The 20,510-nt window shown below is 39.2% G+C and overlaps 2 protein-coding genes across 2 annotated transcripts in view; one reads left to right on the top strand and one right to left on the bottom strand.

Annotated features, from left to right (window-relative positions):
* Positions 1–20,510, bottom strand: part of iqgap2 (IQ motif containing GTPase activating protein 2) — a 111,617-nt gene that overhangs the window by 31,817 nt on the left and 59,290 nt on the right. Inside the window, exons 6-21 of the mRNA XM_061906334.1 lie at positions 19,802–19,869; positions 19,566–19,679; positions 17,003–17,181; positions 15,660–15,747; positions 14,797–14,960; positions 14,439–14,526; positions 14,191–14,354; positions 12,366–12,526; positions 11,526–11,650; positions 9,675–9,838; positions 6,075–6,165; positions 3,452–3,619; positions 3,239–3,381; positions 2,964–3,134; positions 1,218–1,301; positions 1,061–1,132 (exon numbers count right to left, since the gene is read on the bottom strand). Of these exons, the coding sequence (XP_061762318.1) occupies positions 1,061–1,132; positions 1,218–1,301; positions 2,964–3,134; positions 3,239–3,381; positions 3,452–3,619; positions 6,075–6,165; positions 9,675–9,838; positions 11,526–11,650; positions 12,366–12,526; positions 14,191–14,354; positions 14,439–14,526; positions 14,797–14,960; positions 15,660–15,747; positions 17,003–17,181; positions 19,566–19,679; positions 19,802–19,869 (2,044 nt within the window). The remainder of the gene's footprint in view (positions 1–1,060; positions 1,133–1,217; positions 1,302–2,963; positions 3,135–3,238; positions 3,382–3,451; positions 3,620–6,074; positions 6,166–9,674; positions 9,839–11,525; positions 11,651–12,365; positions 12,527–14,190; positions 14,355–14,438; positions 14,527–14,796; positions 14,961–15,659; positions 15,748–17,002; positions 17,182–19,565; positions 19,680–19,801; positions 19,870–20,510) is intronic.
* f2rl2 (coagulation factor II (thrombin) receptor-like 2) lies at positions 6,823–9,426 on the top strand. Its single transcript, XM_061906336.1, has 2 exons — positions 6,823–7,091; positions 8,105–9,426. The coding sequence occupies exons 1-2, from the start codon at positions 7,025–7,027 to the stop codon at positions 9,169–9,171; spliced, it is 1,134 nt and encodes a 377-aa protein (XP_061762320.1). The 5' UTR covers positions 6,823–7,024; the 3' UTR covers positions 9,172–9,426.

Below are 20,510 nucleotides of genomic sequence, written 5' to 3' on the forward strand. Positions count from 1 at the left end.
CTGGTGATAAAGACAAGACCTACACCAAGTCAGGGAACCTGAGAGCCCCTTACCGCCGCCTCCTGGTCGACTGGGTACTGGGATACTCTGGATCGGGACACTCTGATCAACTCATTCAAGGTAGGCTGGCTGTGTGTGTGTGTGTGTTGCAAACAGTAGCCATAGCTGATTGTTGCTTTCTGGTATCCTACAAGGTTTCTTCGTCGCGCGGGCAGCAGCCTAAGCAGGGAATCCCATACTTCCCTCTCGCCGGCCACTTTTTCCAGTTCCTCCCGGGGGATCGTAAGGCATTCCCAGGCCAGACGGAGGACAGTCTTCCCAATGTGTCCTGGATCTTCCCTGTGGCCTCTTGCCGGTGAGACATGTATATCTAAATAGATATGTATAAGTTGTTTTCTTTTTTTAAATATGTCCTGTCCAGCCACTAAGGCAAATAATGTTGTAGATGCCCATATCTGCTGTACGAATATTCTTTAGTTAACAAAAATGTTGGATATTTCAATTGTTGCCTTATTTGTATTTGACATGTTTGGGTAGCATTTTATTAAACAAAAGCACTTTTCTTTTAAGTAATATAACAATTTATCAGATATGTTTATCTATGTTTATGGAGGACTGTAGTTAATCATAGAACTGGCACTCAATGTTATTTAAAAAAGTATTGATTCCAAAAGGGACAAGCGGTAGAAACTTGATGGCTAGAATGATTTTGAATCGAAAATAGATTCTAAATCAAAAATCGATCCTGAATCATATAGTTACCCTCAAGAATCGGAGCAAATATTATGGTGCACAAAGATTCTCAGCCCTAGTAAATACTGTACATTATTATTACATTCCTTCACAAAAATACTGCAGTTTTTAGTCATTGTAATGCTTTTCTTATCTAATTTATTATCTGTGCTCTTTCGGGGGGCAACCACAAATTGAATTGATTTACTTTCATTTCAATGGGAATTTATGATGGAAGTGTTTTGAATTAAGAGATCCATCACAGAACCAGTTAAGCTTGTAAGTTGAGGTATTACTGTATGTCTATATTAGTACAATTGTTACTCACATGGTCTTTGAAGTACTGCAGACGTTCATCGTATTTACGTTTGGCCTTCCACATTTTTACCATGGACTGAATCTAAAAGAAAAAACGGAAAACGTTATGTTTTGAAACTACTTAAAATGGTAATATTTGTGACAACAAGCAAAAAAAAACGTATCACCTTGACAACCGAGGCAACATTCTTATGAAGTAGTTTCATTCTGTCCTTGTATATTTGTCTCTGTTTGTAACCTCTCCAGCAAGCCTGTGGGAAATATGTTTTACACACATGTACCAGATAAAGACACCTAATTGAATGTAAGAAATGCTACAGTTAATTCACAAAGTCCAGCGCTTTTCTTTTTCCACATTTTTTGTTACAGCTTTATTTCCAAACAATTCATAATTTGTCCACAAAATTCTCCACACAATACCTTATAAAGACAATTTTAAAAAGTTGACATGTTTTTGCAAATGTATTAAAAATAAAAAACCTACGAAATTGCATGAACAAAAGTATTCACTGGCTTTGCCATGAAGCTTAAAAGTGAGATCAGGTGCATTGTGTTTCACCTGATTATCCTTGAAAAGTGCCTATAGCTTATTTGAGTCCACCTGTGGTAAATTCAGTTGGACGGACATGATTTGGAAAGCAACACACCTGTCAATGTAAAAAAAGGCCCAAACTTGACAGTACATGGAAGAGCACAAACCAAGAAGCAACTCAATTTTTATGTAGACAGACCTCTGAGACAGGATTGTCTCGAGGCACAGAAATTATCTGCTGCCTTAAGCGTTCCAATGAGCTAAGGAGCCCAGTTTGGAACCACCAGGACTCTTCCTAGAGCTGGCCAGCTGTCTAAACTGAGCAGTCAGGGTAAAAGGGCCCTAAATCAGGGATGTGGTCAAGAACTCGATGGTCTCTCTGTCAAAGCTAAAGCGTTGCTCTGTGGAGAGAGGAGAACCTTACAGAAGGACTACCATATCTGCCGCAATCCACCAATCAGTCCTGTACGGTAGTGGCCAGACAAAAGCCATTTCTTTGTAAATGTTTCTCTAAATGCACCTGAAAAAGACTCAGACCATGAGAACCGAAGTTCTCTGGCCTGATGAGACAAAGATTGAACTCCTTGACGTGAATGCCAAATGTCATGTTTAGAGGAAACCGGGCATTGCTCATCACCAGGCCAATACCATCCCTACAGTGAAGCAGGGTGGTGGCAGCATCATGCTGAGGGGTGTTTTTTTCAGCGGCAGGAACTGGGAGACTAGTCAGGATAGAGGGAAAGATGAATGCAGCAATGTACAGTGACATCCTGGATGAAAACCTGCTCCAAACCGCTCTTTAACTCAGACCTCAGACTGGGGCAGCGGTTATCTTTCAGCAGGACAACGACCCTAAGCACACAGCAAAGGTATCAAAGGAATGGCTTCAGGACAACTTTGTGAATGTGCTTGAATGGCCCAGCCAGACCACACTTAAATACACCTCCGGGGGGGGGGTTGGAAAATCGCTGTGCACTACCGCTTCACATCCAACTTGATTGAGAGGTTCTGCAAAGAGGAATAGGCAAAACTGCCCAAAGATAGGTGTGCCAAGCTAGTGGCATTATATTTTAAATAACTTGAGGCTGTTATTGTTGATAAAGGTCATTCAGCAAAGTATTGAGCAAAGGCTATAAATACTTAATGTAAATGTGTTTTAATTTTATTTTTTTTTTTTATAAATTTGCTAAAAATTATTTGAAAAAAAAAAAGGTTTTTCACATTTTCATTATGGGTATTGTGTGTATTCAATTTTGGAATAAGGCTGTAACATAAAATGTGGAAAAAGTGAAGCAATGTAAATACTTTCTGGATGCACTGTACATGTCTGAATGTCACATACTGTACTAACAATGTCTAGCAAGCTTTAATAAAACACTACCTGCAATTTAATGACATGGGGTTCTTGTTGACGCAAATACTCCATTCTCTGAGCGTGCTTTCTTCTGCTCAGAAAACCTCGGATTCTTGCCTGCAGCCTTGTCACAAAAAGCTCATTGGCCAACCACAGCTGTTCCCTGTTATATTCTGCAGTTACAGAACTGACAACACTCTGAATGGAAGAAAACATTTTTCATATTCAAGCAATTTAACTTCCGGAGCGCCAGCAAATCAAAAAAGTGTGCAATGCACTGGCTATTTAATTCAGCATTGTACCTGAATTTCCTCTTTACTGAGGTAGATACAATTGCGTTCAAACTTTTCTGGCTCCTCCCAAATACCCTGTCCTGTCTCCAGGTTATAGTAGTAGTCATTTCTGTCATTAATGCAGTGTTTCAGCCACACACTATCAGCACTACCTATAGGAAAATGCACAAGGACATTGGTTTCTTTAATATGGAGCATTATTACGTTGGATGGCTTAATTACCTTCAGCTGCCTTTTTTGTTTGTCTCTCAGCCAGTTCGCCCTGATATGTGTCAGCACATTCAGAGAGCACTGATCGCAGTCCTGCATTTGGCGATTGCAGAGCCTGCAATGTATTCTGGGAGTCACCCTCTGTCACCATCTTGTTGATGTCAGCTAGTGCTCTAGCCACTAACAAAGCAAAAGAGGGTTGTGCTGAGTCAATATAAAAACAGACACAAAAGTGTCTGTAACATTACTCATATATTGTATTGGATGGCCACAAAGAAGTGGGAAGTCATACTAGAAGAATGTCAAAATGACGTAGCCACTGACAGATGAATTGATCAAAGTGGAACCTTGATTTACAAACCCTTCTACTGTCGGCTTCCAAACTTTTAGATCGCGCCAGAAATGCCTCTTTGTGCAAACCATGTTTCTGAGTCTGAACTTGTATTGTACCGATACCAATATTTTGGTATCGGTACCAAAATGTATTTTTATACTTTTCATAATAAATGGGACAACCAAAAAAACAGGAATTATTGGCTTTATTTTAACAGAAAATATTTTGATACATTAAACATGTTTCTTATTGCAATAAAAAGAAGAATAGTGAATGTTGTAGAAAACTACTCTTTAAGTAGTAAGTAAGCAAACAAAGGCTTCTAATTTGACTGCTGACGTATTCAGTGTCATATTGTCATTTCTTATTCTATTATTTTGTCAAATTTATGAGGGACAAGCGGATTTATATTAATTGACGTGTTCATTTACTGTTAATCTCTGCTTGCCTTCTGTTTTAACATGGTCTATCTACACTTTTGTTAACAAGTAATTAGCACTCATTCCTTTGTTGTTGGGATACTTTACATTAGTTTTGGGTGACACCAGAACTTCTAATACCAATCTATTAGCAAGCAGTAACAGGTCATAATTAAAGTTGTCATATGTCCAGGGACATATTTCCGGACATTATAACCATTTTTTTTTTAAATGACAAAAGATTGTGATAATAAAAAATATCGATGTCATCGTTGAAGTATTGACTAGATAGGGCTCTTATACTTGGTATCGTTACAGTAGATGTATGTATGGATCACCCATTTGTTTACATTGAGGAGTGCCAGCCTGCTGTTAGCGGATAGCTATCGTATCCTCCTATTGTGTGTACTGAAGCATGTTTCGCTATTTCTCGTCCAGCAGGAATATCTGCAAGAAACTTATTTTATTTGTTGCCATGGAGGCGAGGATTAGGGATTTAGAAATAGCTAAAACACTGCCGATTACAGATGGATGATAGCCATTAAATAGTTTGCCATGTTTAAATCACGTCTTCCAGAGCAGCGCTTCAGTGTTTGTAGCTTCAAATTTATCGTTTGTTTTTAAGGCAAATTGCGTCCAGTGTGCCTTTTCTCTCCACACCGTGTCTGCTGGTAAGTACTCCGTGCGCCTCTGCTCCAGCAATGTCACAACGCGACGACAGCCCTGTAATGTCCATCATTTTCAAAAGGCAGTATAGTACTATTTTTATTTCATTAGTACCGCGGTACTTTATTAGTACTAGTATACCGTACAACCCTAGTCTGAACGCTTCATTCATTCATTTTGTGTGTCGCTGGCAGGCTTTTTGTGCTTGCTTGTATTGAAGCGATTTAGGAAGCTGTCTTCAAACCACAGTAAGTTTTTAATTGTGATTAGAACATCCATCCATCCATTTTCTATCGCTTATTCCCTTTTGGGGTGGTGGGGGGCGCTGGCGCCTATCTCAGCTACAATCGGGCGGAAAGCGGGGTACACCCTGGACAAGTCGCCACCTCATCGCAGGGCCAACATAAATAGAACAGACTTATGGAAAAAGATGCCCAAGTGGACTTATTTCTCAGGTGAGAAAACTACTTCTCTGTCAGTGGCACCTTTTCCAGAGCCCATAGATGCACATGGCCTCTCCTTCCATCACCTCCCTTCTCTCCCTCTGTCTGCTGTTCTTTCCCTTTGTGAGCCAAAAGGAGCAGCTTAAGAGGACATTTGGTGATATTAATTTACTGTAAGTGGGTTGTACTTTTGAAAGTGTTTATCATTGTAGCAATTCGGTTGTTAACGTTTATAATATTTTAAATTTCTGAACGTTTGTGAGGGTATTTGTGATTTCTGATAATTTGTGAGGGCACTAAAGGGAATTCTGTGTGTGCGCATGTTGGCAGAACAGCGCATACACGACAGCCCAGCCTGTTGTTGTTTTGGCTTGTTGATAAAGACAGTTGATTCATCACCTCCGTGTTATTTTTGTTTGCTATACAGTACTATATAAAACTGTATTTTGTGTTTCAAGTGTACAAACCTTAACTAAATTAGGGACTTCGTCAAGGCTGGAACCCATAATTTATATTTACATTGTTTCCAATGGAGGAATGTGCTTCACTAGACAAGCTTTTTGATTTACAAAACATGATCTATAACCAAATAAGTTTGTAAATCAAAGTTCCACCGTATTTAATATATTATATACAAAGGTCACAATGTCTGTGTAAAGGAGGCGGAAATAAAATTTTCCAATGTAAAAAGTTGTTTAATGCGATGTTTGAGATTTGTTTGAGATTTGATCACACGTTTTGGGAAATTATTTGGACATTGACTAAAATCATACTTGTGAGAGCCTCCTCTTCATCCTTGTTGGCTCGATATATAGCCTCTTGGATTTGGTCCAGCCACAGTACAGCAGATTCATCTCCAGATGTCTGCAATCAGAGAACATATATTTTTTTAGATACCATATGTACTCAAAAGTACTCAAAAATAATTGCTTCAATTCAATTTAGTTTACTTCAGTTTGTACCAAGAAAACCATGACAGCAGAAAAAAATGTTTTTTCAATCCAACTTTTCCATTTCTCTTTAGGCTAATTTTAGAGAACTCTGGAGAGGGATAAGGCAATCTCCGACCACAGGACCGACAGGAAGGAAGTCACCATTAACTTTTGGAACTAAAAATAACGTGTTTATATCTGTATCTGTTGGGTTAGTTTCTCATTAAATTATTCTAAACAATTGGTTGTATAAAAGTTTAATTTGAAGAAAATTAATAACTTGATAGCCTTATCGTCCTATACACAAGACTCCTGTATGGTATTGCAACCACAAAAATACATGAAATGTGTTCACTGCACTGCATTATATTAAAGTGGATGGTCCCTGTAATGAAAGAACATTTAGTAGCAGCATTATATTGCTTAATTCTGATATTTAAACCAAAACACTGTTTATGTAAATACAGTGTATAGCATATATCACAGCACATGATAAACCATGAAGCTGTATCCTCCCTCCCTCGTGAGTCAGAGGGTCGTTACTGACGCAGGCAGCTCGGGAATTCTGTTTTTCAAGGCTGGACAGGAAACGTGCTTGCAGCACCGAACAAACAGACAAGCTCTCGTTGTATGTAAACTGTGAGGAAGCCAAGCTTGGGTAGACATCGCTTGCAGTTGTAGTTTAGCAGTGGAGAGATGCCCCAACACGGATTTCATCGGTGGAGAACTGCTGCACTTACTTGATAACACAAAAAACCCAAGAACATTTAGATTTTCTCCATCCAAGAGCGATGGCGGAAATTTTAGTTGGATTTTTTATTTGTCTCCTAGCAGCAGTTCCAACCATCCAGGATGATGGTGAGTACCATTTGCTAAATATAAACAAACCTAGCCTCATTGCAATGACGGTGTTTACAATGGCAATTTTGTACTTGGGACAGTTAGAAATCATTGTAAAGAGAAAGCCTGAAAAAAACAAAAAAACTATTGGTGAAACTACCAAATTAAAACACTAAGGGCCTGATCTACTAAAGGTTTGCATGCACTAAAATGTGTACAAACTTGATAGCACATGCAAAGATTATCTACTAAACTTGTGCACAGATAATTGCATATTTTACTGTACTTGAGCAGAATAATTAGCACAATCTATTAGTGTCCAATGCAGAATATAGGCTGCTTAGAACGCCCACAATACTGGAATAATATGCAAATATAATCATTCAGCATGTGCAGTGTAATCTACAATGGCTGATCACTGTTTTGTGAGCGCTATTTTGCATGTTAGCATGTCTGAAAAGTATGTGCAAACAGATACAGTTCCGCACACGGCTGTGAGAAGGGAGGTGCTCATGCTGTCAAAACAGACGATGTACAGAGAAACTTATTTTCTGTCAGTATAATTGGACTTTCATAACTAAAACAAATCTAATGATCTATTCAGCAATATTTTATAATTTTGCATATTCTTTGGTCTGAAATGGTGCTGATGGACCACCGCCTCCTTGCACGGCGTCAGATATGCTACAAATAATTTCTTTTGTCTACGGGTTTTGATTCTATATTGCCGAAAATGTGTTCAAGACTATAGATCTGTGCTGCTAGTTCAACATTGTCACGCACAGGTTGGAGAGCATAATTTTGAGTATAATGCCGGTAGTACACACAAAAACTTCATTTAAGTAAGGCAGTCTGCACCACTTTTCAATTGCACACGCAGTCTTAGTAGATCTCACGCAACATGCCTACTAATAATGCACACACTGTTTAGCAATTGGTATATGGATTTTGGTACACCAGGCCTATAATGTTTATTTATTTCTGTGTTTTCATTATAAAGTGATGTATCTTAAAATTTTTCATCCATACAGGGAATATAACCAGTCCCACAAACAGAACCAAAGTGGATCCAAAATCTTTCAAAGGCAAGACATACCAACATAATCTGACCAAGCAGCTGTCTATCAGCCTGCATCCCAGTGGAGACCCCTGGCTGGATGTGGATACAGACGATGCTGCGGCAGCATACACTACAGGGATTTTAAGCACCTGGATTCTTCCATTCGCCTACATGCTAGCTATGGTTGTGGGTATCCCCTCCAACGCCTACATTCTTGCTTTTCTCAGGGTGAGACTTCGAACCAAGTCCTTGTCCACAGTTGTGCTTTATCTGAACCTGGCCTTGTCTGACCTGCTGCTCCTGCTCTCCCTGGCACTACGTGTTCACTACCATTTTAGCGGAAATAACTGGGTATTTGGGGAAATCTCGTGCAGACTGATGACAGCCTTGTTTTATGGCAATGTCTACTGCTCAGCGCAAACTATAGCATGCATCAGTCTGAAGCGCTACCTGGCTGTGGTTAAGCCCTTCTTGTACAGGAGGCTGGCCAAGACAGCACTAGCAGCGTGGGCATGCCTCATCGTGTGGTTCCTATTCGGGGCAGCTATTGTTCCAGAGCTCATGGTTAGGCAAAGCTATTGGCTCGCTCAGATGGGCGTCACCACCTGTCACGATGTGCTTCCCCTTGAAGAAAAATCCCATTCACTGTTGGTGCCATACAGACTGATGCTGGTTTGTCTGGGCTTTGTAGGTCCCTTTCTAATTTCACTCTTTGCACAGGCATCAGTGGTATATCACCTTGGACAATCTGGATGTGACTGGAGACCTTTCATCAGAGTCAGTACTCTGGTTTTCCTTATCTTTGTGGTGTGTTTTTTGCCCAGCGGCATCCTGCACATTGCGCACTACGTCTGCCTGTTTTACAGCGGGGATGACAAACTGTACGGATACTACAGAGGAGCTGTATGTCTCTGCTGCTTCCACAGTTGTTTAGACCCCTTCCTGTGTTTGCTCCTTTCTAAATCGGCTACATCAGAGTTAGAATTCATCTCCGTCCGGAGGATCCCAGAAAGGCTGGCTGTTATGATATGTGAATGATTGTGTGCAAAAAGAAGGCGTTGCCTTGCGGGACCATTGTTGGAACACAGCAGGGAAGCATAACTTCAGAAACACACTGCAGACACTAACTGGAAACCGGGAAATAAAAAAATTGAAAAGAGCTGTAACAACGTGTACAGCATTAAGGCAGTAATACGCAGCATTGTAATTAATGTTGTTGATACACTTTTAAGTATGTGTACATTATAATCAACTGTCAGACATCAATCAATAAACTAAAAGACAAGAGGTGAATATGAATTTTCTCCATAGTACTGTATATTCACACTACGTAGTGGGGAAGATGCTGAATCATGATTTAAGCAACCCTTTACCATTATAACATAAAAAAATCAAGAAGAAACTAAGAAAAAAAGAGGGCATGTGATTTTCCAACTTTTAGACCTTAAGAAATGTTATTAAACAGAAAATCATGTCCAAGAAGAAATTTGACATTGATTTTTTTTTCTTACATGGCAACAAAACTAATACAATTTTTGTACCTGGCAGATGTGTAATTTGGTATAGTGTAAGATGTCATGGTAGTGTTTGGCCGTGGCTGGGTTCACCCCTGACAACTTGGCTGTGGGGAGGAGCAGGGCTGCAAGTGTTTGCTGATGATCTCCAGAGTTCAATGCTTCATTGATCTCCGCTATAGCTATGATGCCTGGAGACGGATGAAAAGGGTTTTAATTCATTTTTCAATACAAGTACAAACCCTGATTCCATATGAGTTTGGAAATTGTGTTGGATGTAAATACAAACGGAATACAATGATTTGCAAATAATTTTCAACTCATATTCAGTTGATATGCTACAAAGACAACCTATTTGATGTGCAAACTGATAAACATTTTTTTTTTGCAAATAATCATTAACTTTAGTATTTGTTGCCAGCAACACGTGACAAATAGTTGAGAAAGGTAGCAATATATACTGATAAAGTTGAGGAATGCTCATCAAACACTTATTTGGAACATCCAACAAGTGTGCAGGCTAATTGAGAACAGGTGGGTGCCATGATTGAGTATAAAAACAGCGTCTGTGAAATGCTAAGTAATTCCCAAACAAGGATAGGGCGAGGGTCACCACTTTGTAAGCAAATTGTCGAACAGTTTTGGAACAACATTTCTCAAAGAGCTATTGCAAGGAATTTAGGGATTTTACCATCTACGGTCTGTAAAATCATCAAAAAGGTTCAGAGAATCTGGAGAAATGACAGCACGTAAGCGATATTACGGACTTTTGATCCCTCAGGCGGTACTGTATCAAAAACCGACATCAGTGTGTAAAGGATATCATCACATGGGCTCAGGAACACTTCATAAAACCACGGTTAGGAACTACAGTTTGTCGCTACATCTCTAAGTGCAAATTAAAACTGTACTCTGCAAGCAAAGCCCATTTATAAACAACACCCAGAAACGCCACCGGCTTCGCTGGGCCCGAGCTCATCTAAGATGGACTGATGCCAAGTGGAAAAGTGTTCTGTGGTCTGACCAGTCCACATTTAAAATTGTATTTGGAAACTGTGGACGTGGTGTCCTTCGGAACAAAGAGGAAAATAACTATCCGGATTGTTATAGGTGCAAAGTTCAAAAGCCAGAATCTGTGCTGGTATGGGGGTGCATTAGTGCCCAAGGCATGGGTAACTTACACATCTGTGAAGGCACCATTAATGCTGAATGGTCCATACAGGTTTTGGAGCAACATATGTTGTCATCCAAGCAACGTTATCATGGACGCCCCTGTTTATTTTAGCAAGACAATGCCAAGTGACGTGTTACAACAGCGTGGCTTTGTAAAAAAAAAAAAAAAAAAAGAGTGCAGGTACTTTCCTGGCCCGCCCTGCAGTCTAGACCTGTCTTCCATCGAAAATGTGGGGCGCATTATGAAGCGCAAAATATGACAGCGGAGAACCCGGGCTGTTGAACGACTAAAGCTCTACATAAAACAAGAATGGGAAAGATTTCCACTTTCAAAGCTTCAACAATTAGTTTCCTCAGTTCCCAAACGTTTATTGAGTGATGTTTAAAGAAAAGGTGATGTAACACAGTGGTGAACATGCCCTTTCCCAACTACTTTGGCACGTGTTGCAGCCATGAAATTATAAGTTAATTATTATTTGCAAAAAAAATAAAACTTTATGAGTTTGAACATCAAATATCTTGTCTTCGTAGTGTATTCAATTGAATATGGGTTGAAAAGGATTTACAAATAATTGTATTCCGTTTAGATTTACATCTAACACAATTTCCCAACTTATATGGAAACGGGATTTGTAGATTGAATGAAGAATTTGCACAACATTAAAACCTAGGATGTATTATGTAAAACATTGACAACTTCCTTACGTTCGTGCTCTTCCTGGACCTTAATGTTGACTTCGTCGATGCACTTTTGAACATCATTCCAGGTAAGGAACTCTTGTCTTTTGGTCAGTGTCTCCACCCGCTCTTCGATAAGAGTGTCAGCATACCTTATGAAGAGAACCAAGTAGAGGTTAAACAAACTCTTCAAAAAAAAAAAAAAAAATAGACACCGTATAAATATTGGGATGGGTACCTTTTCACTTTTGAATTGATACCAATTCCCACTATGGGTACACTCAATGGTACCAATGTTCAGTTATATTGTGTTTGTTTGGGTTGTGTAATAAATATACATGTAAAAAAATAATAATCATTTTTTATTTAACATTTCAGCTGTGCTGTCCAGTAATCTTGTTTAATTACACTTCTGTTTTGTAAAAATGTGCTCACTTTACATGCAGTTGCAATTACAAGCCATTAGATGGCAGTACATTAGTGAATAGACTACAGTGCGTTGCCATAGCCAGGAAGTAGTCTTGGCCATTATGTTGAATGTGCCAGTCTTTTCTTTTGTTGAGGCCTACAAAGTGTTTATACTAAGGATTTAACAGTATTGATTTTTGAATTATCACAGTATTGGGGTTTCAAAATCTCCACAATAATAACGTATTGTATGATGGGATCAAACAAAAACTTGGAAATTGTAGGTTTTTTCTGGCGCTTTTGCGTTGGCTGGTCTTAAAATAAACTATATTTCCCATAAACTTCTGCAAGGGTTTTGAGAGATTCTTTCTCGGATTACCAGTCCAGATGTTCACCGCGCACCCGCATAAAAATGCTCTGAGTAGGCGTGTTGCAGGTCATCTACTAACACAAAGGTACCTGTTCAAGTACTCTTGGTCCATGTTTGTAAAGCCCAGAGGAGAGTCTGTTAGTTGCTCAATCACAGCCTGTGGATCTTTGGTATCCAGCACCTCATTGAGCACAGCGACTGCTGATAGCATCTCCACAGCTACACTCAACTCTTCGTGACTCAGGCCGGCCTAAACGGTGAGGGAGAAATGGAGGAGGTGACTCTTGACCACACGGCATGTACAAACCCCGTTTCCATGTGAGTTGGGAAATTGTGTTAGATGTAAATATAAAAGAGAATACAATGATTTGCCGATCCTTTTCAACCCATATTCAATTGAATGCACTACAAAGACAAGATATTTGATGTTCAAACTCATAAATTGTATTTTTTTTTGCAAATAATAATTAACTTAGAATTTCATGGCTGCAACACGTGCCAAAGTAGTTGGGAAAGGACATGTTCACCACTGTGTTACATCACCTTTTCTTTTAACAACACTCAAAAAACATTTAGGAACTGAGGAAACTAATTGTAGAAGCTTGGAAAGTGGAATTCTTTCACATTCTTGTTTTATGTAGAGCTTCAGTCGTTCAACGGTCCATGGTTTCCGCTGTCGTATTTTACGCTTCATAATGCGCCACACATTTTCATAGGGGGACAGGTCTTGACCGCAGGCGGGCCAGGAAAGTACCCGCACTCTTTTTTTACGAAGCCACGCTGTTGTAACACTTGTCTTGCTGAAATAACGTCCATGATAACGTTGCTTGGATGACAACATATGTTGCTCCAAAACCTGTATGAACCTTTCAGCATTAATAGTGCCTTCACAGATGTGTAAGTTACCCATGCCTTGGGCACTAATACACCCCGATACCATCACAGATGCTGGCTTTTGAACTTTGCGCCTATAACAATCCGAATGGTTATTTTCCTCTTTGTTCTGGAGGACACAACGTCATCTGTTTCCAAATATAATTTGAAATGTGGACTCGCCAGACCACAGAACACCTTTCCACTTTGCATCAGTTCATCATAGGTGAGCTCGGGCCCAGCCAAGCCGGCGGCGTTTCAGGATATTGCTGATAAATGGGTTTGGCTTTGCATAGTAGAGTTTTAACTTGCACTTACAGATGCAGCGACCAACTGTAGTTACTGACAGTGGTTTTATGAAGTGTTCCTGAGCCCATGTGGTGATATCCTTTAAACACTGATGTCAGTTTTTGATGCAGAACCGCCTGAGGGATCAAAAGTCTGTAATATCATGGCTTACGTGCAGTGATTTCTCCAGATTCTCTGAACTGTTTGATGATTTTACGGACCGTAGATGGTAAAATCCCTATATTCCTTGCCCTAGCTCGTTGAAAACTGTTGTTCTAAAACTGTTCGACAATTTGCTTACAAAGTGGTGACCCTCACCTCATCCTTGTTTGTGAATTACTTAGCATTTCATGGAAGCTGCTTTCATACCCAATCATGGCACCCAACTGTTCCCAATTAGTCTGCACCCCTGTGGGATGTTCCAAATACGTGTTTGATGAGCAATCTTCAACTTCATCAGTATTTATTGCCAACTTTCCCAACTTCTTTGTCACGTGTTGCTGGCATCAAATTCTAAAGGTAATGAATATTTGCAAAAAAAAAAAAAATGTTTATCAGTTTGAACATTAAATATGTTGTCTTTTTAGCATATTCTACTGAATATGGGTTGAAAATGATTTGCAAATCATTGTATTCCGTTTATATTTACATCCAACACAATTCCCCAACTCATATGGAAACGGGGTTTGTACCTCACAGACAAACGGTCTGTGTTGATCAAATAATAGCAACCATGATGGTATCTTATCCTACCCGTCCCCCTTGCAACTGCAAACTAAAAAGCTCATCCTGATACAGATTGGCAGCTGTTGGGTAAACAATGGTAAGCTGGGCTTCAGGGTTCATGAGCTCCTTGGTTGTCTCTGATGCATCTCCGAGACGAATGGCAGTATTTATTGAGGAAACTGCTTCAAGTTCTAATAAAAAGGATCATGTTTAACATTATGATATTAGCACAGACAATGTTTTTTGCCAGATAAAAGTTTCAAGACAACGCTTACTTCGTCTCTCTGCCTCAGCAAAATCATTGCAAGAGTTGACAACTCTCTGAATCTCCTCTTTGTCTACCAGCACAGCCTTTCCTTCATCCTGCAGAACATTAAAATACTGATTCCAATATGTGAATGACAATGACAAATATATAGAGCATTTGTTTTCTCTATTGTTACAGAAGTTAAGTTTTTTTTTGTCAGTTGTGATCATTTTACTGTCTACAATATGAAGTACAGTATGCTTAAAAATTAAAACATTTGATTATTGTTGTTAGTGCTGGGTTTCATTGTTGCTATCCCATGAACCGAATATGGAATAAACAATATTCACTTCTTTTCCAGTTCCATACATGGTGTTCAAGTTTACCTTGGCTTTATGCTGACAATAGACGGCAAATTGCTCCAGGTACCAGCTGCGGTTTGTGTCCAGTACACCAAGCAGGGCCAGAGCTTTCGACCTCAGTGCAGCCAACAGAGCAGCTTCATCTTGGATAGACACTGCATGATTGACATGCCTAACTGCTGCTTGAACTGCAGAAGAAAACCAAACAGTTAAAATATAGTTTGGACACTACTAATTCAATGTGTTTTCTTTATTTTCGAGACTATTTACACTGTAGATTGCCACTGAAGGCATCAGAACTATGAACGAACACATGTAGAGTTGTGTATTTAACAAAAAAAAAGTGAAATAACTGAAAACATGTTTTATATTCTAGTCTCTTCAAAATACCCACCCTTTGTTCTGATTACTACTTTACACAATCTTGGCATTCTCTCGATGATCTTAGAGTACACCTGTGAAGTGAAAACCATTTCCGGTGACCACCTAATGAAGCCCATCGAGAGAATGCCATGAATGTGCAAAGCAGTAATCACAACAAAGGGTGTTTATTTTGAACAAACTAAAATATAAAACATGTTTTCAGTTATTTCACCTTTTTTGTTAAGTACATAACTCCACGGGTTCATTCATAGTTCTGATGCCTTCAGTGACAATCTACAATGTAAATAGTCATAAAAATTAAAAAAACACATTGAATAGGAAGGTGTCCAAATGTTTGGCCTTTACTCCTATGTGTTCACTATAAACTTTTGCACATTGCATTTATATTTAAATCAAAACTGAATCAATAAATCCTATGGGATCAACATGTTGACTTGCTATAACATGTGGTGTGTTAATGTGTGTACTTTGTGTATCAGCACTGACTGGGTTTATTTTCTTACTGTTCACAAAGTCAATGCAGCTCTGAATCTCTTGCTGGGTCAGCAGCTCTTCGTAAACATCTCTTTCTTCAGTAGATACCAAGGAATACTAGTATAAGGATAAAACATCATAATTATTATTTGAGAATGCCACAATTATTAATTTAAACTTATTTTTAACAGTCTCAAGTCTGTGAAATCCCCAATGATCGCGGTCTGCTCGTAAAAGCAAATGGAGGATGAGCTGCCTTCTGGCGCAGAGTGTTAATGTTTGGTAAGTACAGCTGACACTGCAGCAGCTGGAATGTGCTGGCAAGGCCTTTGGAGTAAGTAGGTGTGGGCAACGATTTTCTGGGCCACAACGGTTGATGCAATTGGAACCATCTGCACTGACTACTTCAAAGGCGAGATGTCATACTCGCAAAAAAAACTCTGCAAGTTGATAAAAGGGTGTAAATCTCTGTGGTAACTAGTAGAGAAAGCCAAATAAATTAATAATCACCATTTATACTTACACTGCTGAGGAAGTTATATTTTAATGTCTTTTTAAGATCTTTTTTCGGCCTTATTAAAAGGGATGAGGAAAAGGCCAAGTCAGAACATATTTATTTTTAGGTGTGTATCTAAATTATCAAATGACTGGGAATTGGTCAAAATTATGTTGAACTTCTCAGAGAATAAAGCATGACCTGCAATGATAAAATTGAGTCACATGCAGGTGACAAAATTAAATTTGCCTATTGCTTGTATTCCATTATGTCACATCTTCCCGGAAGTGAAAAACTTTGACACTTTGTGTACAAACAAAAAGAGAAGCACAAAAGTACCTTTCCAATTCTGTTTTTTCTTTATTAAAAATGTAAATAAAAATAAATGTCAAAATAACAATAGGATATACAAAACAAGTATATAAAAAAATTATCAAACAGACCTTTAACGAAGTCGTCACTTGGACTTTGCTCCCTTGTACTGGAGTGTATGCCATTTTTGTTGTCTTTTGTAAACTCTTACACTCTCCTGTCCTTGATTGAGGAACTGTGAAAAAAACTTTTATCCTTTTCGCATTTTAAACGGTTCTTACAGCCTAAAAGAATGCAAGCATAGGGGCAGTTTTCTTCGATAAAGTCTAAATGGCACCTATCACCACTGAGAACAGACACTGGATGACTACCACGCATATTCAGTGAGCTGGACGTCAGCCGGACGTGACATCATTCAAATCCAAGCAATTCTTGGCGGAGGTGTGCACGTATAGGTAGTATAACTAGAATGTCAGACATAACTTGTGGCAGATATTTTGCAAGTTTAATCTCATTTCTCAGTAGTTTTTACACCAATAAACAGAACGTGTGTTCTTCTCTTACGTTGCCTGAGGACAGATCCCGTTTTTGTGTCTTCGCCTGGCTTAGCATGTCCTGATAGTCCTGAGCCAGATCATCCTCTGTGTTCCTTAGCATGGCGTTGGGATTTTTCAGAGCTGTCATCGTTACAGATGCCTGGTCCCTGTCTACCGCCTCATTGATGGCAAACACAGCAGCATGCACTAGGGACAAAAGCAACAAGAACTTATACGTGTCAACCTCTACACATCTGGATAACAGAGATGTGATTTATGGCTTGTTATTTTTTATTTTCTCTCAGCTAAGAAACTTTGTGGCACAATAAAAACTATGCAGGCTAACAGATATACTTTATGCTAATCTACTTTACGGGAATATCTTCTAAATCAGGGGTCTCAAACTCAATTTACCTGGGGGCCACCAAATGCAGAAACTGGGTGAGGCTGGGCCAGAAGAAAATATTTCTTAAAAAATATAACATGCACTTTTTAATGAATTCACCTTCTATGAATGGCTTTCCCGCCCTAGCAACATACTTGTCAATCCTCACGATTTTTCCAGAAGACTCCTGAATTTTAGTGCACCTCTCGACAATCTACCGGTGCAACCATTCTCCCGAATCTTTCCCAATTTTCACCCGGCCGACATTAAGGGCTGCTGTGACTGCACTGCCTTTAACGTCCTCAACAACAGTGGTTCTCAACGTTTTTTCAGTGATGTACTACGTGAACATTTTTTTAATTCAAGTACTCCCTAATAAGAGCAAAGCATTTTTGGTTAAAAAATAAAAGAGATGAAGTAAAATACAGCACTATGTCATCAGTGTCTGATTTATTAAATTGTATAACAGTGCAAAATATTGCTCAATTGTAGTGGTCTTTCTTGAACTATTTGGAAAAAAAGATATAAAAAATAACAAAAAAAACTTGTTGAAAAATAGACAGGGGATTCAATTATAAATAAAGATTTCTACACAGAAGTAATCATCAACTTAAAGTGCCCTCTTTGGGGATTGTAATAGAGATCCATCTGGATTCATGAACTTAATTCTAAACATTTCTTCACAAAATAAGAAATCTTTAACATCAATATTTATGGAACATGTCCACAAAAAGTCTAGCTGTCAACACTGAATGTTGGATTGTTGGATTATTTTTTCCACAGTTTATGAACTTACATTCATACTTCATTGAAGTATTATTCAATAAACATATGTCTGAAGGATTTATGAATTGCTGCTGTTTTTAGAAAGTTTTTAATAAATCTCACTTGTCCCTGAGCATACCTTCAAGTACCTCCAGGGGTCCGCGCACCCTAAAAAGAAGACTACTGCTCCACTACGTCATCGGGCACGCTTTTATATCACACAACCAATGTGCCGGCTCTGTATCATGTTGGGTGAGACTTGTGCAGAACAACGTATGTGGCTGCAAGACGTACTTGTTCAACAGCCATACGGGTCACACTAAGGGTGCCGTATAAACAACTTTAACACTGTTACAAATATGCGCCACACTGTGAACCCACACCAAATAAGAATGACAAACCCTTTTTGGGAGAATTTCCGCACCCTAACACAACTTAAACACAAGAAAATAAACCCCCAGAACACCTTGCAGGGCAACAATATACAACATCTCAAACAACGCAAGTAGGGAGGGAGGAAGTGTGGGGGGTTAGTGGTAGCAGGGGTGTGTATATTGTAGCCCGGAAGAGTTAGGTCTGCATGGAATTCTGGGTAATTGTTCTGGTGTGTTCATGTTGTGTTACAATGCGGATGTTCTCCCGAAATGTGTTTGTCAGTCTTGTTTGGTGTGGGTTCACAGTTTGGCACATATTTGTAACAATGTTAAAAGTTTTTTTATGGCCACCCTTAGTGTGACGTGTGTAGCTGTTGATTAAATATATCTTGCAATGACACACGTGCGTCTCACATGGCCAGATGCAACATTGGGCATGCACGCTGTTAGTTCAGGATGTAGGGGGTGCTAAAGGCAGTGCCATTATGGCACTCCCTGAATATTGTTGATCTGGTAAAAATTGACAGCGGCTTCGAGAGAATTGGTGCCCTGAAATTCAGGGGTCTCCCGGGAAAATTGGGGACGTTGGCAAGCATGACCTATCAAGCGCCTTTCATATCAAACTCGCGGGCTGCACCAACATTAAATTGTCATATCAAAGCGCTGGGCGCATAATAACGTCTCGCGGGCCGCAATTGGCCCACGGGCCGCATGATTGAGACCCATGTTCTAAGTGAATATTTTAACGATACAGAATAAAAAATAGCCTGCAAATAACTGATCTACAATAGTCTGTGTACAAAAAAAATAACTAAAAATAACCAGAACATAAAAATGCACGATATATAAATGAATTGAATACAAAACTGTCGTCCCTATCCGGTGTGTGTACACCTAAACTAGGTCCATTAACAAAACAACGCAAAAAGGGCATTCTTATTAGTTTCCTTTATGACAAGCTCGCCACGGCGAAAGGGTTCTTATCGCTCATTTGAAAGACATTCAAAAGACTGGACTCGTTAGTGAACGTCACATCGTTACTACTGTAGATATGCCAGATGACTTACATGCTGCTTCATCCACTGAGAGCTCATTGGCCAGGATACCTCCAATCTTACTAAAAGCAGGCATTTGAATACCATACTTTTCCAGCTCACTTCTCATGTTACTGATCTCTTCCTCTGGAAGACAAACAGGTCCATAAGGCAGGTGGATGAGTAATTCAAACCATTGCATTGGAAAGTGGTGAATACTGCAATTCATAATTTTTTCAACTGTAGAAAATATAGTTCAACTGTTTTACCTGTGAAAGCGACTTTTCCTAGTAGATCCTGGATCTGTGGCGCAATTCCCAGTTTATACAAGTACAAGCTGAAACAAACAACAGTGTGTGTAAGATTAGCATTACCACTTTAGGAACTTCTGAGAAGCTTAGAACAAGCTGCGGCAACAAACAACTTTTAAGAAATAGAAAGAGTTAAAAGTTTATTCTAGACACCCTCCTATTGTTTTCTTTGTACTCTTGCACATATCACACAACACCACAGGGAGGTAGTGTTGGCTAAAGAGTCAACAAGCACTATCTGACAGCAACCACACAAGTTTGTACACTGGTGGAGTTTGTACACTGCTGGAGCATGAATTCAACAGGCAGGTGAATGGAAACTTCATCAAACTTTCATCCCCTGCAGGTACCTGATAAGTGGTAATGAATTATAGATACTTACAAAGGTCGGACATCAGAGAAACTAAAACAATAGCGGTGTACTGCACTTTGATCAGTGTGTATTTACACACAAAAATGCCCTTTGTCCTTCTGACCACAGGCGGTTTTGAATCCATTTGAGGGACAAACCGAATCAGCTGACTAATATAAGTGAAGGTAACTGAGAGGAGGAGGTTGACACAATCATCTGATCCATTTGACCTACTTAAAACAGTTTTCTTTGTTTCAAGCAAAAATCAACCCAAATTAGTTCAGCTAAACAATTAAATGTCATCAATTTTGAAAA

The sequence above is a fragment of the Nerophis ophidion genome, linkage group LG07 (genome assembly GCF_033978795.1).
Source record: "Nerophis ophidion isolate RoL-2023_Sa linkage group LG07, RoL_Noph_v1.0, whole genome shotgun sequence".
Classification (NCBI taxonomy): Eukaryota; Metazoa; Chordata; class Actinopteri; order Syngnathiformes; family Syngnathidae; genus Nerophis; species Nerophis ophidion.

Bases quoted from the DNA above. Each gene is read 5' to 3' on its own strand.
- f2rl2 (XM_061906336.1), top strand. From the start codon at position 7,025: ATGGCGGAAATTTTAGTTGGATTTTTTATTTGTCTCCTAGCAGCAGTT. The intron at 7,092-8,104 runs GTGAGTACCATT...TCATCCATACAG, and splicing joins TCCAACCATCCAGGATGATG to GGAATATAACCAGTCCCACA.